Source organism: Ostrea edulis, chromosome 8, assembly GCF_947568905.1.
Source record: "Ostrea edulis chromosome 8, xbOstEdul1.1, whole genome shotgun sequence".
NCBI lineage: Eukaryota > Metazoa > Mollusca > Bivalvia > Ostreida > Ostreidae > Ostrea > Ostrea edulis.
Genome location: NC_079171.1, coordinates 7,541,899 through 7,559,424, shown reverse-complemented (window position 1 = coordinate 7,559,424; position 17,526 = coordinate 7,541,899). Strand labels below are relative to the sequence as shown.

At 35.2% G+C, this 17,526-nt stretch overlaps 2 protein-coding genes and 2 long non-coding RNA genes across 7 annotated transcripts in view; 3 read left to right on the top strand and 1 right to left on the bottom strand.

Moving 5' to 3' along the window:
- The first annotated feature begins 271 nt into the window (after window positions 1–271).
- LOC125672894 (uncharacterized) lies at window positions 272–4,806 on the top strand. The gene is made up of 4 exons (XR_008798243.1): window positions 272–336; window positions 3,073–3,132; window positions 3,389–3,574; window positions 4,690–4,806. It is a non-coding gene; the product is annotated as an uncharacterized LOC125672894 (long non-coding RNA).
- Window positions 4,807–4,985: 179 nt separating this feature from the next.
- On the top strand, window positions 4,986–10,140 carry LOC125674560 (uncharacterized). Of its 3 annotated transcripts, none has more exons than XM_056148086.1 (5): window positions 4,986–5,613; window positions 5,865–5,999; window positions 7,249–7,439; window positions 7,927–8,033; window positions 8,633–10,140. In XM_056148086.1, exons 1-4 carry the CDS (start codon window positions 5,294–5,296, stop codon window positions 7,953–7,955), a joined length of 675 nt encoding a protein of 224 aa, XP_056004061.1. In that variant the 5' UTR covers window positions 4,986–5,293; the 3' UTR covers window positions 7,956–8,033; window positions 8,633–10,140. The 3 variants fall into 3 exon arrangements, with proteins under 3 accessions (XP_056004061.1, XP_056004060.1, XP_048767681.2); XM_056148085.1 differs by having other exon boundaries at window positions 4,996–5,613; XM_048911724.2 differs by lacking the exon at window positions 4,986–5,613 and having other exon boundaries at window positions 5,838–5,999.
- On the bottom strand, window positions 10,085–14,048 carry LOC125675782 (uncharacterized). The gene is made up of 7 exons (XM_056148097.1): window positions 13,763–14,048; window positions 13,275–13,378; window positions 12,577–12,713; window positions 11,578–11,875; window positions 11,325–11,464; window positions 11,023–11,223; window positions 10,085–10,308 (listed from the first exon to the last, which is right to left on the bottom strand). Exons 1-7 carry the CDS (start codon window positions 13,937–13,939, stop codon window positions 10,085–10,087), a joined length of 1,281 nt encoding a protein of 426 aa, XP_056004072.1. The 5' UTR covers window positions 13,940–14,048.
- A 36-nt stretch (window positions 14,049–14,084) lies between these two features.
- The window catches only part of LOC125672805 (uncharacterized), a 45,753-nt gene continuing 42,311 nt past the window's right edge, over window positions 14,085–17,526 (top strand). The window contains exons 1-2 of one of the 2 annotated variants that reach the window (XR_008798224.1): window positions 14,085–14,099; window positions 14,482–14,508. This is a non-coding gene — a long non-coding RNA (uncharacterized LOC125672805). Of the gene's footprint in view, window positions 14,100–14,481; window positions 14,509–17,526 lie in introns of those variants that run through there. The other variant, XR_008798225.1, reaches the window with a different exon arrangement.

Below are 17,526 nucleotides of genomic sequence, written 5' to 3'. Positions count from 1 at the left end.
TAATACGATATTATGAAATAGTTTTATAGATATTGTTTTGTAAATACTAAAAAAAATCACCCAAAGTACACAATCATAAACAGGTAAATTGGATGATACAAAGTTCAAAACCCGTAAATTGAGAATATGTATCTATTTCTTTTCATACTTAATGAACCCCCCGAACTACCGTTTACCATATTATACTGTTTTTGATTTATTCGCTGGTGGATTAACACATATTATGACAACACTGTTTCCTTTATTGGTACATATTGTTTATGTGTATTCACAGCGGGCTACCGTTGATGATCATACAGAAAGACAAAACACGTGAATCGGCATGAGCAAAGAGAGGTAACTCAGAAACTTTGTTTATGTATTAGTTTATGTATTAGTTAACTGCCCACATGAACTCTCTGATAAGCATTGTGGAACACTCCATGCAGAAAGCTCTTCCAATGGACTGGTTTTGGTACTGATGTTTGGTTTGAGGAGATATCCAACTGCATATGTCGTTTAACATTATTTAAGGTATAATAGGTTTTGTTTCATGTCCACCGACCTGTTTTTATATTTAAGTAGGAAAAAATACATACCAACATTAATCAATATCTTCTCCTTTCATCAAGCAGAATTTATTCAGACACTTCTAAGTCACAAAAAAACATCTCTTGTTGTGACTTTCAATTCGACATTTAAGTTTTACATTACGACCCATAGGTTGACGCCTGTATTGACGATGTTCTTGGCACACTGATTTTCACTATGAATAACTCCGTTTACCTGATCTAGATCTGGGGCTCATGGCCAGTGTAAGCGGTCGACGGGGGATGCTTACTCCTCCTAGACACCTGATCCCACCTCTGATGCGTCCAAACTATCTATTTTGTGTTGCATATAGGAGTTATGAAATTGATCTCTTTTCGTTATCTTCGCCTTTCATTTACAATATCAAAATATTTTATGATTTTTAAGGTATAATTTGCAATTTTCACCCCACCAAAAAGCATTGTTGACTGAGGTGAAACCGAGGTTAAAATGGTTTTTAAGGAGTGACAATTCCACGTGTTAATCTACACAACATGTGATATATTTTGGTATGGTGAATACTGTAGGAATGAACGTTACATGCGCAATTAAAGCTGTCTATACTGTACCTGTCCTCATGTATTGTTAAATGTTGTTATGTTATGTACCGTTATCCAGACGTGGTTTATGCACGCAGTTGGTTAACGTTACTTTTAACATATGTTTCTAAATGGATCACATTCGTCTGATTTACATGAAAGTGATAACAATATACTACACTCTATACTATTTGAATTCAGACCGATTGCATACATAGTTTACCGTTTTTTAATTGTTTTCGCCACTATCACATTGATAGCTATCCGATGATAAAAACCGACGCTGTAACAACAATGTGTGTGTGTGTTTGAAAAAAGGAACTGCGATGGTAATTGTTGCGATACAGTTACCGTTGTTGGTTATATAACAGCAGATGCTGTCTCTGTGTCACAAATACCAAGTTTTACCCCGTCCTCGAGGGAGGACCCCTACAAAAGTAATCATGGAATTTACAATTTCAGAATTTCGGAATAGGATTTCCTGCACTACATCACCATACACTTATTTTTTTTCCTAGCAGGTGTGTGATTGTAGAGAAGAGTTTTGAAAATTGGTCAAATTTTTTGTCCCGCTCCTATGACCCCGGATGTGCAGGAGATATTTGTTTTGAAATGGCTTATCTGATAGAAGAATTGTTAAATGCACACGTATAAAATAAAAATAAAATCTGAAAATAACCACTGCTCACGTCGAGTTTACAGTGAAGTGAAACACGGGGACACCAAATCATCCCTTCGCCAGTCTGGGTTACCTGAAATTTAATGTAATGCATACCATGAAATGATCATGATAAAGTTTATTAATGAATCGCATAATATTGTTACTGAAGATCCTATATATATATATATATATATATATAGAGAGAGAGAGAGAGAGAGAGAGAGAGAGAGAGAGAGAGAGAGAGAGAGAGAGAGAGAGAGAGAGAGAGAGAGAGACCGACAGAGAGAGAGAGAGAGAGAGATACAGAGAGAGAGAGAGAGAGAGAGAGAGAGAGAGAGAGAGAGAGAGAGAGAGAGAGAGAGAGAGATAATCGTTTATATCTTAATACTCACAACAGGACCATTCCTAAGCATGCGATTTACATTAAGTTATTAATATATTTTATACACAGTATTACTGATTTTTTTTGGGCAAGAAATGAGTAATTACAGTGTTCTAATTTCCTCTTTTAACAAAGTCCACTCAGCAGTCCTAAAACATTAGTATCCTCTTAAATGGGTTCCTATTATTTATGTAGTGACAGGTGCTTATTAAAAGGTACACAACCGTACACAGAGGCGTGCATAGTGACACGAAATAGCCGAGTGGATTTAAAGTACAGGGTGTCAGGTATCGTTCTGAAAATTATTTTCGTTTAAATATTTTTTTATCAGACGAGAAGGTGTGGGACATTTTTAAAAAAAGGTATTAAAAAGTTGACAATGTGTAAGATGTTTGTTTAAATAAGTACATACATGTGAAGGATTATACAAAAGTCCTTTGCGCTCAGATATACCCAGTATGATCAGAGGGGATCTATAGGTCCTTTGCGTTAAATTCAATTACTCATTCAACCAAATATCTGTCTGAAAAGCAAGATATCACATTGATGATGAGGTAAATAATATCATCATTCATTCCGAGGGTGTAGCATTAATTTTACCACACATGTGCACCACAGGGATGAGCAATATTATCAAGTTCATGGTAAACGATTTTATGGAGATAAAAAAGAATTGCAGGTGGTTCATGCTTGTTTAATGTCCCCCAACTCACAATATTAAAGTTTGCTACTAACCTATAACTCGTATGTCATATTTCAACTTGACCACATTTACATTTACATTTTCTGCTTGGATATTTGAAGCGCAGTCATAAAATTCCATGTCACTACTATGCGTACTGGCATTCAATTATTTTCTTCAGTTAATCAAATTCTGTACTTCAAGTAAAATCAATGATAACACACTAACTTTTTTGAAGATGCGTTGCCTCTATTGGAAATGTGTCGAATGGGGTATACAAGAAGAAACAAAACTTGTGGTGAGTAGTGACGTAATGAGTCTGTGTCAGACGGAATGGTATACGTCATCTGACGATAAAACAGGTGTAAATGCTATGTGTCGTTAATTCAAACTTTCTTCCATCTTCATCACAATCCCGATCACGTGTCTCCGTTGATCAATGCCTTAATTACGTTTGAAAGCATTATTAGTCGATGATTCTACAACATGCATGCACATTCAATATTCATATTATATCCTCCAATCAAAATCTAGAATCTGTTATATTGTTTTAGTCTCAGGCTTCACAGCACATAGACAACACAGCACCAGTCACGTGACTATATCGTGTGAACATTCGTCCTTTAATGCCTCGAACACCGGGATACGGATTCGTGGTGAGGAGTTGTCGACCTTGGCAACATGTTGGTGGAACAGAATAGTACATGATACTTTCTGCACAGCTGTTGTGAGATTCTATTGTAAGGATTTCTTATTTATCTGCACCGATAAAAAGGGCAATTCAGATATCATATTTCATATCGTATGTACACATGAGTGTCAATCTCCCTGCTAGATATTTAATTTTCATGGTGCAGCACTTTGAATAATTAATTGTATCTTGCTTAAAGAGTCACTCGAGAATTTTTCACTCATGGGTGAAGGCCTATGTTCGGCGCTTACAGCCATTGAACAGTGAATGTTTCTTAGTGTGCCACACCTACTGTGACACGGAACATGCGTTTTTAAGGTCATCTCCGAGGGCCCTTGACATCCACACCTGGTGCCGTCCGCACGTGGGGCGAACGCCCTAACCTATCGGCCACCGCGGCGGTGCAGCATTTTGAATACTATAAAGAAAGATGTATCAAATTCAGACAAGGTTTTACACGCTGTTTGTTTGTCTACGTCCCGTCCAGAATGGTTGAGACGTCACCACAAATTAAACTCATTATGCTTAGCGCTTACAGTCGTAGCAGTGGAAAGTTTTTAACGCGACACGGGACCTCCGTTTTTACAGTAATATCTTAAAGACCCGTGGTTCTCACTTCTAAACGTCAAATGTTAGAATATTGATATATTAATTGAATGTTGTTTAAAGTCCCTCTTGAAAATAATTCACTTATATGGAGATGTCACCACTGCGGCTGAAGGGCTACAAAGTTTAGTCCTATGCTCGGTGCTTATGGCCATTGAGCAAGGAGGATCTTTATCGTGACACACCTGCTGTGACACGGGACCTTGGTTTTTGCGGTCTCGTCCGAACGACCGACCCATTTAGTCGCCTCTTACGACAAACAAATGGGTACTAAGGACCTATTGTAATCCGGATCCCCACGGGACAAATGTTAGGAGAAGGATCAACCACAATATAGTTTAGCGTCTTAGCTTTGCCGCGACCCTGGCACAAGTAGGATTCTCACTCACGACTTCTACTCAAGAAGCGAACGCTCTACCACTAAAATACCAACATCACTCTTCACAAATTCCAGGAGTAACTCTTTCTACACAACTATCGATTCAGCCCAAATGTGTAGCGTTATTGTTTGTAAATAATTGAGTGTTATTTCGTCAATGACAACTCATTATGTTTTAGCACTGACCAATGATGTTCAGCATACTACGTTATATAAACCTGGAATGAAACTCTCCTGTTCATTGGACGGTCAGAATATTCCGATCTCAGTACACGAACAAACAGCCTATAACTCAGGTAACGCTGACAGATTTGATACATCAAATGTACTAAACTTATTAATTCAGAAATCAGGAAAAGTGCAGAATCTTTGGAATTCCTGAAAGTGCTAAATATGGGAGTCCTCTGGTAGTACAGTCTGGAAGTTTCCTAGATGTACAGAATCAAGAGGATTCCCTGAATTAGAGAATCTGAGATACTACCGGAAGTACAGAATATGAGACTTTCCCGGAAGTTCGGACTCTAGGAGACTCCCATATCATTCTTATTACATAATGATCATTTTGAAAAAAAAAATATCAGATGAAGGAGGTCGTATTGAAATTTACATATAAGATTAGAAACAAAACACAAATTTGAATAACTATGTTTTCATTTTTCAGTGAGACACCGTGATAATGGCGGGAAGTTGCTGGCGACATGTTCGGTCAACCTAACTGTTGCTCTATCCATTCTCGTGTATATCATTAGGCGAGATCATGTTTAGCCATTCACCCACTCGCCAATGCCAGTACATTGCTTGTATAGTGTTTGTTTATACATGTATTATATGGGCAATCAAATACTGAAAACCCAGTTTTACCGGGATATTCCCCGTGCGTTCTTTGGATGTTATAGCTTTACTTTCACTTTCCCAGGAAGATGCAATAGGGTCTGTAAGTCTCGTTTACTTTCGCTTTCGTTTTACTATTTCCGGGCAGTAAAGCAAAATGCCGTATTGTTCTGCATACGGTTGCAATCACATTACCGGCGGAAAACAGCGTTGCAGCTTGTTCGCTTCCCGATTGACGCACAAAAAAGAAAGAAATGGAGTGAGAGGTGCAGGTAGGCGCATTTTATAACTTTTCAGCGTGATTTACCGACATGAAAATGAAATTAAAGCAGATTAGCAAATCTCACAGTCACAGTGACCGTGTCATATGAGTTTTCGACTAACGGTCATTTACTACCACAATATAATATTTTTTATTCAATTAAACTGTGTTAAAGAATGGTCATATGTTTAATTTTGATCAAAATATAGATCAGTAGGTTGAAGTGGCTTTCAATATACATGTAGGTTTTCTAATTCGCAGGCGTGCAGATAGAGATTGTAATAATAATGATCGAATCTGCAGTTGTCATTTCCGCGAGGGCAAGCAGGACAATGGGCCAACCGTATTCAGCTTCAGCAAAACGTTAAGCTTCCCAGAAGTACCCACTCGAAAAAGGTATGTTTTTTTCTTCATATAAGGGCCTTAGGGGACTGGTCAACATTTATTGAGGGTTGAACCGGTGCATTCCATATAACCATTTTTAACAAACCCTATGTCCTATCTTCTAAGAATACAAAAAAAGTGCTCTATATCAGATGTGAAATACAAAGTGAGTGTCCTATCTAATAAATAAACATATATGTATAATTAAACAACAATTAAATACTTAATTATCATTTCTGCAGATCACATAGTCTAGTTAGAAATCTCATTATTTTTAACTTTTTTTGTTCAATTGTTGTTTATGTTTAATTACTGTTTTCCTGAATTTGTCTCATATACATACAAGTATTTTTCACATCTCAGTATTCTCTATCATATGATTAAAGATGTGTTTAGGTAAATTCTGGCATGGAGGTTATAAAACTTTTTTTGTGCATGTTTTCATACTCAAACTGAAACTCTGTGCTCTAAATCGTACTCATACTCAAAAGTGAGTGTTTTAGTATTAATACGGTAAAAGTTTATAACATCCAGGCGTAGTCTGTATCCTTTAAGTTATGACCAACATAATATATAATATTTTTATTTTCTATGATTGAAATCCATACTCCATGCAAATCTTACATGTAATCTTTGCAATTCTTTTTACAGCTGAATACTTATTTTGCGATTTTTAATTTCATGTTTTACTATTAAATATTTTCAAAGGTCCAGTATTTTATTGCAAATTTTCTCCAGTATATTCAACTTGGACATGAAATCAAGCATGCATTCAATTCAGCATTATTGTTTGTATGATAGATCTATAAGTTCTGGGATTTGAATAAAAACTTTTTATATTCTTTTTTCAATGCTACATTTGCAAGAAAAAATATTGCTGTCCTATCAGTGTTGAAAATAAAAAAAAAAGTTGGGAGTCCTATCAGAATGTAAGTTCCAAAAACTGTGTGCCCTGTCGCCTTTTGTACCAGTCCAAACCCCCAATAAATATTGACTGGTCCCTAAACTGCATCTTCACTAGTTGATGGTTTCTAATCAGCACTGCTACTTAAAAAAAACTATGAAAACTGTCACTGCTTTATGAGTAGCAGTGCGGATCAAAAACCCTCGACTAGTAGATGTATTAACTGGAATGCACAATAATTAAACTTAATTGAGCTACTCATTTGTGTGGTGATTAGATCTTAAAATTAGTAGGTTCCTCATAATGTAGGGCCTCAAGATAAAATGTTAAAATTTTAAATAAAAAACTAATTTTTAGGAAAAAGAAATCTAAAGAAGCTGGCAATGATGAGATGGATGAACAATCTAAAGAAGTTGGCAATGATGAGATGGATGAACAATCTGCATCTTGTAATGATCATGGTTATCTAGTGCATGACCATTCCTACCACATGACTTCAGATGATGATGTTGAGGCTTCTATGCCCATTCAAAAACAAATCAATTCAGGTAAGAAACAAAGTTTCAGTAAATATAGATATAATTCTCACTGCATCAAGGCTTATACTCTTTATGACACCAAGCCACAAGATGGCGATTTAAATGTTTTGTGAAATTATTTTTATTGATTGAAATGTTAGCTCAGTGGTCATATCATTGGTCTGGTGAACCGCAGATCCCAGGTTCAAATCCACCAGTCTTTTGTTTATATGTACTGATTTTTTTTAGGAAAACATGTTTTTTATCCAAAATTGCATATTTTCTGCCATTTTAACATAAGTATTCATTATATATCATCATATCTTTCATAATCAAATCATTTCATGCTGATTTGAGAAACTCTTTCAAGATGTAGTGAGCCACCTTAAAATTCAGGGACTGTAGTGTATGTGAAACATATAAATAAGAGGGATCTATGGATATTATTATAAAGAAGTCATAGAAGTGACAGTCAGATTTAAAGTGATATTTACTCTGTAAATTTATACATCTGCAGTGGAAAAGCTGGAGAACGAGGTAAAATAGCTCCAGGAAGAAATTAGGAACCTCCAAATGAGGAAACCCAAAATGACAGTGGGAGACATCCTGGAAGATTCCGAAAAGGTAATTTGATTCTATCAGCATACTGAAAAATGGCTGAAATATTGCCAAAAACGGCATAAAACCCCAATCAATTATTAAATCAGCATACTGAAAACATAATAGCAGTTTTCTTGTAAATTTTGGTATTACAAGCTAAATGCTCAAGTGAGCTTTTCTGATAGTCTGTTGTCCATCGTCTGTCTGTCTGTAAACTTTTTACATTTTCAACTTCTTCTCCAGAACCACTGGGCCAATTATAACCAACTGTGGCCAAAACCAACCTTGGGTGAAGGCCTCTCAGGTTTGTTCAAATGAAGGGCCATGCCACCTTCAAAGGAGGGATAATCACAAAAAGAGGGTGGGGTCTTTTAAAAATCTTCTCAAGACCCACTGGACCAGAAGAGCTGACATTTACATGAAAGCTTCCTGACACAGTGCAGATTCTAATTTGTTAAACGCATCGCCCCTGGGGGTTGGATGGGGCCACAATGGGAGATCAAAGTTTTACATAAAAATATATAGGAAATTTTGTTTAAATATGAGCTAAGGTGACTCAGGTGAGCGATGTGCCCCACGGGCCTCTTATTAGTGATATTTTTTTTCCCTTTTCTACTTTTTAGATGCTGCTTTACACCTCATTTCCAGCAGACGTCTTCAATGTTATTGTGCAAATTCTCAAGCGAATGGTGCCGTTTAATTATTATGCTGGTTGGGAGGTCACCTGCTTTAGTTTAGAGGACCAACTGCTAATATGTTTGATGAAGCTACGCTTAAACTTTCGAGATCTAGACCTTGCTATTAGATTTGGTACAAGCAGATCTACAATATCTAACATTATAAATACATTTATCTCTGCTCTTCATGAAATCTTTTTTGATGGTGTATTGAAAGCTGTGGGTATTCCTTCTCAATTAAAGTGCAAAGGGTCTATGCCAAAATCCTTTTCAGATTTCACCTCGGCAAGAATTGCCATGGATGCCACAGAAATCACCCAAGATATACCATCAAACATGAATAGTCAATCACTTACATACAGCAACTACAAAAGCCGACACACTGTAAAGGCGGTAACATGTGTGGCTCCAAACGGTGCTCTTGTATTTACTTCCGATTTATATCCCGGTTCCACATCTGATGCAGCCATAGTACAGCATTGCAAAGTTCTTGACCAATTACAGCCTGGAGATCTTATTCTTGCAGATAAAGGCTTTAATATTTTTGACAAACTTCCTTCCGGGGTATCCTTAAACATTCCACCTTTTTTGTCAAATAAATCGCATTTTGCCAAAGAAGAGGCAAAACTTTGTTATAAAATTGGACGTAGTAGAATTCATGTCGAGAGAGCAAACGAAAGAATAAAAAATTATGAAATCCTTAATCATGTGCCAGCTCAGTATAGACATTTGACGACAAAGTTATTTCAATTGTGCTGCTGTCTAGTTAATTTGCAGACCCCCCTTCTTAAGGAGATTGCTGACAAATATGAGCTACTGTAAGAGTAGATTCTAGGCCACAATTTTTGAATGTTATACATGTTGACTGGAAATACATGTAGATCTCTCTTTGTATTATTATATGACAGCTATTTTAATTTTTTATTCACATGCATGTTAGGGGAGAGATCAATGTCAGATAAAAAATCTAAATTCGAATACCATTAGTTATGGGGAGGATGGTAAATATACCTGTAAATATGTCATCTGAAATCGATTTTCACATACAAATCATTATCAACATTCATCATAAGTACTTGTGAGGAGGATCTTTATGAAAAATATTTGAATTTAGTTCTTTGTCAGTCATTGAATTTTGATCTCACCTCTTACAAGCATGATTATTGGCAAATGTATCAGGTAAGAAATTCATACTGTGTAATTCTTAAATTGTTACTTTTGGGGATTTTATTTTTCCAAGTATTATTTTCTTTCAGTATATGTTTTCTGAATAAAAAAAAAGAACACTAAAGCTGAATGAGAGCAAAAGTTATATATTATATTAGATATATATGTACATCAAGTCAAATGAAAATTTCTCATATATTATAAATTTGTAGTGTTGATATATTTAGCAAATCATTCTGATAAAGATGGAAGAAAAACTGAGAAATAAAAATCTAGCATTGTTGAAATGTTTTGAGCCCATGTGTTGTCTTTCAATATTCTAATAATTTTCAAGTCCACTTGAGTCCAAATGACAAGGTCACAGCATTGAGTTCCAGACAAATGAAGCTGTCCTTGTATCTGATGCCAGTAGTCATGTGTCCTTTTCAAAGTAATGTTACCATCTTCCTCTGTGACTGAAATATAGATAAAAGTGGTTATGAAATTAAATCCACCCATGTTATGCCAAAAAGAGGCCCACAGGCCTTATCAGTCACATGAGCACTAGTGAAAAAGTATCACTACTCCCAAGGGCTATGAAATTTGGAAAAAATGTCCTGTTCTGAATATCTAAGCTAAATTCTAATGTTCAGCAACAGTACAAAACAAGATGTATTTTTTAAACTTCACAGCCCTCAAAGTGCATACAATGATCAAATGCTTTACATAATATGTGTATTAACATTAAAACATCAATAGATATGACTAATTTGGACCCATCCTAGAATCAAAACACTGGGTTGTGAAATTCACCATTTTTTGTACATAATTTTCTGCTATTCTTAAGTATGCATTTACATTTTATACAGTGTCAGCAAACTTGTACAAAAAATATATACTAAGTTTGGCCCCACCCTCGGGTCAGAACCCCATCCCCAGGGATCATAAAATTATCAATTTAGGTGGAGGTCTTCCTGGTCTTCATTACTACATGCATTTAGTTGTTCTTACACATGTGCAGTATGAATATTTTTTAACATTGGTCAAATCAAGAAGTTTAAAAATGTGTAATTGTCAACACATGACGACAGACAACAACCAATAGCTAAAAAGTAATGACAGTCTGTGAGTCATTAAATGTCATACAGATGATGTCTCTAATCTGAGTCAATTACAGTGTATACCCATACCTAAGTAAAAATCCTTGATTGTACTACATGCATCTGCAACAGTCAAGTCCTTAGCTGAAAAGGGGCATTTGACCTCCACTATGTCGGGCAACGTTTTTCTTTGAGGATGTTGGAGGTGCACATTCAAACTGTCTTTGAAAGTTCCTTGCACAAAACCATCAGGTGAAGCCCCTAATACTCCTGTTTCATGAAGCCATATACCTACAAATGATATATTCTTAAATTAAATATTCTATATTGTCCTCATAGAAGAATAATATCAATGATATGTAAACAAAAATTTTTGTTGTCAAAAAAGATACCTGTTGGCAATACTGTTACACCCCCTTCTTTGCAGTATTCCTTTATAGCAACACTCTCATGTGTAACACCCCACTGGATGGGGGCTCTTTTTTCTAAGTTGTAGGCACTCAATAACCTTTTCTTTAAGGAGACATTTAACCTGGTGAAAAGGAAAGCATATGCCATTACTAATAAGATTCTTTTTCACCTGAATGTATTCTAAAATTGAGCTGAAATTTTAGCCAATTCTATTCACCATGAAGGTATGTTTACCTATTGCGCTTTGCAGCTGCGATGATTGGTCCAAAATTAGAAGCAGTAAATCTATGCTTCCTTACTGCTGCCCAGGTAGCATTATCTCTCTGTCCAATTGTGAGGAAGGCTGCTTGTATTATTCTATCAGGTGAAACGATCAGTTGCTGCCTCAGCCATGAGAGTGGCTCCTTTGCTGTAAGGTACTCCTGGCACAAAAGAAGGTCCTCAACAATTGGTACAGGTAGTGACTCAATCTCGGGTTCCTTTGACAAAATCCAATGCAGAGCTTTTAAGAAAAGAAAGAACATTGAAAAATTTTTGCATTTATGAAAAAAATATTATTTTTATACATGTTCATGAAAATATTGTGTAGAGAATTGAATGTATTTATCTTTACAAACTAAACAAGGAGTTTTTTCCACATTTACTTCTAAGTTGCTAGAACTTGTAACCAATCCATTTGTCTATTTATAAAATAAGATATGTTCAAATCATCTATTACTTCCAAATACAATACTTTCAGTGAAATTCTGATTAAAGTATTTCAAATAATGGAAAATAAAACATGTCAATAATTCTGGAATAAACAATGCAAATATTGCATACATATTAAAATCAATCAATACTAAAATCTGTCAACAACACCTGTCAAGTAAATCTTATTAATAACTAAAAATAAAAGACCTGCAAAACTCTTGGTCAGTCCTAAGTAGAAAAACTGCTCATAAACAAGGAAACTGTTTTCAGAAAGATGAAAACAACCTGTAAAGCGCCCCAATTGGCCGAGTTGATTATGCAAAAATAACCTGTCGTCATCCGTTACAACTCTTTTGAGTGCTCTGATTTATATATATATATATAAAAAAAGCATAACAACTTAAAACTTTCTTGTTTTTTTAAGGGATCATACAGACTCGACTTCTTCGATTACAAAAAAAAATTCAAGTAATGCTTGAGCAATCTGCAAATGATACTAGTTGTTTAATGGAGAACATAATTTTAATCAATATCAAAAACATAACTGAAATATGTACGTGTAATTAGGCTGATTTGATGGATACAGCTCCTGCATAGTTACTGTTTCCTTAGGTGGCGCTGACTTGGGATGTTTGACCCAACTACACTTAACGTCCGTTTTACTTGCCCTCTTATAACTACAAATATGTGTAAATTTTTGAGTAGAAAAATGCTAATATAAATTCATGTCATATACATGTCATATTACTATTTATCACATGTTTACTCCTTTATCCAGTGACATCACAAACGTCAGTTTTACGTAGTTTGTTTACAAAATATCAGAACGAACCAAAATTCCCAACTATACAGTACTGTAAGGTAAATGAATAGCCAGGGTGGGGAACCAAAATTCCCAACTATACAGTACTGTAAGGTAAATTAATAACCAGGGTGGGGTTAACATGCGATAAAAAGAATATCCCATGGTTTGTGGTTTGATTTGATTTAAATTCAACTGGTTGTGTGCTTTGTATCCTCTCGCCAAGGCTCGGGAATAGAAAACACAACTTGTTGAAAGTAAATCACATCAAACCACAAACCATGTGAGATCCTATATATACCAAGCGAGCAAGTAAAAAATAGCAACAAGCCAGAATATCCTGTTGGCACTTTTAAAGGTTTATGTATTATAAATCTCATTACACAATTAAAGTCAGGTACACAGTAAACAGGTCATTATTTTTATCTAAACTTACCCGAACAGTAGTGTTGCTGCCACATGGTGACATTTAAATTCTCCCATTGGACACTGGCAAGAAGCATCTTTGATGATACCATTGTCACTTTCTTCCAGAAAAACCTAGTATTGATAAACACATGAAGTACATGTATAAATAATGAATACATTGAATACACAATGGACCATTGTTTTATAAGACGTTACTGCTTAATGAAATGCTGTGTTAGTGTTAAACCATTAGGAAATATCAAATGGTGATCGAAAACTTAGGTAGGTAATTTGAAATTTCACACGATACATGTGTACGTCTTTACATGTATGTGGTATTATACATGTTATATAGTCGGTGGGGATATTCCACTAAAATTTTAATAAAATACATGACTGTATCGCATGTCTTTGAAGAAAAATTAGTTATCCTGAGAAGATTTCTACTATTATTCAATACCCTAAACTGAATTCTAGGCCTAAAATGACAATGTCAAATGGTTGATATACACTTACTTGAACTTTGTACGATGTATCTCGCATTGAGGCCTGCACCGACGAGTTTATCACTCGCAGCTCATGGTCGAAGGTAAATCTCAACACCCTTCCACTTTCTACTGCAGCCTCGCTCTTTTTGGTCAGTTTGCTCTGGCCATTTACGTACGACGCCCAGTAGGCTATAGAAAGCGCCATGACTTTCACTTTTACGACTGCCCGGAAGTGAAATGTATCGTTTTTTCTCGCAGATCACGTGCCGAGACTTACAGACCCTATTTACTAACACAGATTAGGAGTGACACAACATGTTGCGATGTACATACATCGAAAGGGAGTCCTAAACCCCAGGAACGAGGTACCATGTAAATATCAAAGGGAACACGTTTTTATGCATAAGGGTATGGACTTTAATGCTACAAGTATAGCATGTTGACTTGCAGTCCATATCTTAATGTGCATGTAAAAATTATACGATATCAATTTTGATGCACCAGATGCGCATTTCGACAAATTATGTCTCCTCAGTGATGCTCAAGCAGAAATTTTAGAAATTGGAAATAACAGTAAACTTGTAAGAGCTATATGGAAAAACAGAGTGCCAAAGACTGGAGTGAAATTCGTCTAAGGATCCGATCTTTGCATAGGGAAGACACTCCTTAATTTTGAAAAGAATTTCTGAATTTATGTGTTTTCAAATTCGAAGCTTTTATTTCTTACATACCAATACATTTTTTAAGGTTGAAAAAAGAAGGGGCACACTCAGGGTAGGTTATTTAAGACTGCAACTGTGTCATATACAAAACATGTACGAATTATTTTGGATAGTACCCGATCGTCTTGATATATATTATCGATTTTACTACTATACAAAAATTAACCCAGAACATTATATTTAGTGACGTAGTTAATTTACCTGAAAATAATACACCATACAGTACGTGTAGAAAATTTTATAAAATTACTCAACCACCGCAATCCGCGAGTACTTCATCGTCTCAATATATCACAATCCGCGGGTACTTCACTGTTTCCATATACCACAATCCGCGGTTACTTCATTGTCTCAATACACCGCCATCCGCGGTTACTTCATTGTCTCAATACACCACAATCCGCGGTTACTTCACTGTCTCAAAACATCACAATCCGCGGTTACTTTATTCTCTCAATACACCACAATCCGCGGTTACGTCATTGTCTCAATACACCACAATCCGCGCTTACTTCACTGTCTCAATACATCACAATCAGCGCTTACTTCATTGTCTCAATATTTATTGACAACATCCTTTGGTGCACAAAGATTCAACTCATCAGGATCCGCCTTAAAGTATAAAAATCCCACATTGAGTATCAAAACACAGGATCCGCCTTTGAGTATCCATTTATGTACACGTATAGAACACACAGGATCCGCCTTTAAACAATTGTTATACGTTTTTCTCTGTATCAGTTTTGAGCTGACGATACTGTCACATATGTCCCTGTGTTAACTATAGTGATGGGATTCGGTCAGAATTTCATAATCCATGATTGGTTTACTGTAACTAACTAATTATCAATTATAATCGACATAAAGAAATTATATAATAAAATCAATGGTCTATACTGAAAAAGTGTAAATAAATATTCTACATTTATGTATTACATTATATATTTCTACATGATGTGGGATTCTCTACATTTGTAGTTGTTGTTTCGATTGCTGAGAGAGTGTAAATGAATATTTTCTTTGTGTATTTGTTATTTTTCTACTGTCTTAGTATCCTTTAATTACATATATAAAAGAAAGAAAAAAAGGGAAAGAATATTTTATCCAAAAAACAACAAAAACAGCCCCAAATCAGATCGAGTAACAGTAATCTATACGTAATCCACACATGTCTTTGCTCGCATTAACCATCTTTTTGATGGATGTTCACTTCGTTTATATGCCTGAATCAAAGTACGTCTATCTGACCATGCAAAAGTGCGTTATTCCCCGGGTATGGATACTTTCGCTTTCATGTGCGCCGCCATTACGGTAAATTAGGTTAATAAATAGGTCACGGCAGGAATATTCGTGAAAAACTACAGCCGTTGAGAAAACAAAATCTAAAAACTGATTAATTGGAATAAAATTTTCATAATCGAGCGCTTAGAATCTGCCAACAATCGACTGATTTTCGATTATAATCGATGATTGAAACATCACTAGTTAACTATGGATAACAATCCTTGTAAATAATTCTTTACATAATTCATTTACTTCTAAGTAATGTCCACATTTAAGACGGTTTTTATTAAACTTCTTAAACATTGTCCTTAATCATCTCTGAACTTGGTGACAAATTCATAAATACTTTCAGCATTAATTATTCTCAGAATTGTGTACTTATACCAGCTTAGGAAATAATGAAGGCAACGAACAGCGATCAATCATATGAGCTTATACAATACATAACGTTGCCGATTATTCACAAGTATTCTTGTTCAATCTGTAGGTCTTGGGATTCCCAACACAAATAAATCCTATCATGTCGTTAAACTCTTTGAGTGTTGTAATTCTATATTTCTAACACGGAGATCGTTACAATTGACCTCAACGTTTAAACAGAGATATATATAATGACCTCCATGTGAGGGACACTTTCAATAAGTGTATACAAAAACAAAATTGTGCAGGTTTAATTAAAACGATGACGTGTCTGGCTTATGAGTTTCTGATCGTAATTCTGTCTTTTAAATTAAAGATTTAAACGATTATTTTGTTTGATGAATGCTTATCTAGATCTTGAAGAGAAATCGGATCTGAGTTGTATACTGAGAACGTGTCAATTACATGCCTATTTCCGTGTCCCCTTAACCTACTTAATGCTGTTGTCAAATCTGGCTTAAAATTCCTAAGTTAACTTTTCTTCTGCTAAGGTTTTACATTAATGGACGCGTTACAAGTAGTCCTCAGACAGTCGACACTTTAAAATCCACAAAGTAGTTCAGAGAACATGAATCTGTATTATACATAATTGTATCTTTTACATGAAAACTTTACCAAAAATGCACCATTCAATATTGTGTATGTAATATTGCCAAATTATTTAATGTTTGTTGTGAAATATGTAGTAATTTCAATTTCATTTATCCCCTTTATCTTTTTGTTTCTTTAATTCTGTCCTATAAATATATTTTCATGTTATTTCTATCAGTAATTCATTATTTCTGAAATCTTCTCGTCTTCACTGTTAGCTAGATCATGTTCTCTTCGTCAAATAAGAAAATGAAATGCCGGTACAAACTTGAGATATTGTGTAATTTAAAAAAAAACACCAAGTATTCAGGTTAGCGTTGATGGGATACTTTGTTCACAATCAAACACGAGTTATTTCCCCCTGCATACAGGAGGCGCACAACCCGATGCGGTCCTCAGGTGATTGAATTATCATCAGGAATATATCAAGAATTTGTATTTCTGATTGTAATTAAGTGTCATTTAAGGATTTTTTGTAGAAGTTAAGTGTAATTACTGACATATATAACTGTACAAAATTCTTAATCATTTATTATGTGCCCCGTATGTGATTTTTCGCAGCCCATGGTATATATCGGTTTAGATCAGAATGATCAAGATGAACAATTCTTTTTATCAATATATTATCGACGATAAAAAACGGATACCAATTACTTCAGTATCAAAATGGGTTAAGGATGGTGAACTGTTTAATGAGATAGAATGGACTAAAATATTTGAGCTCCCCTTTAAGGTAACAAAAGAGTCAAAGTATCAATGGTTACAATTTCAAATA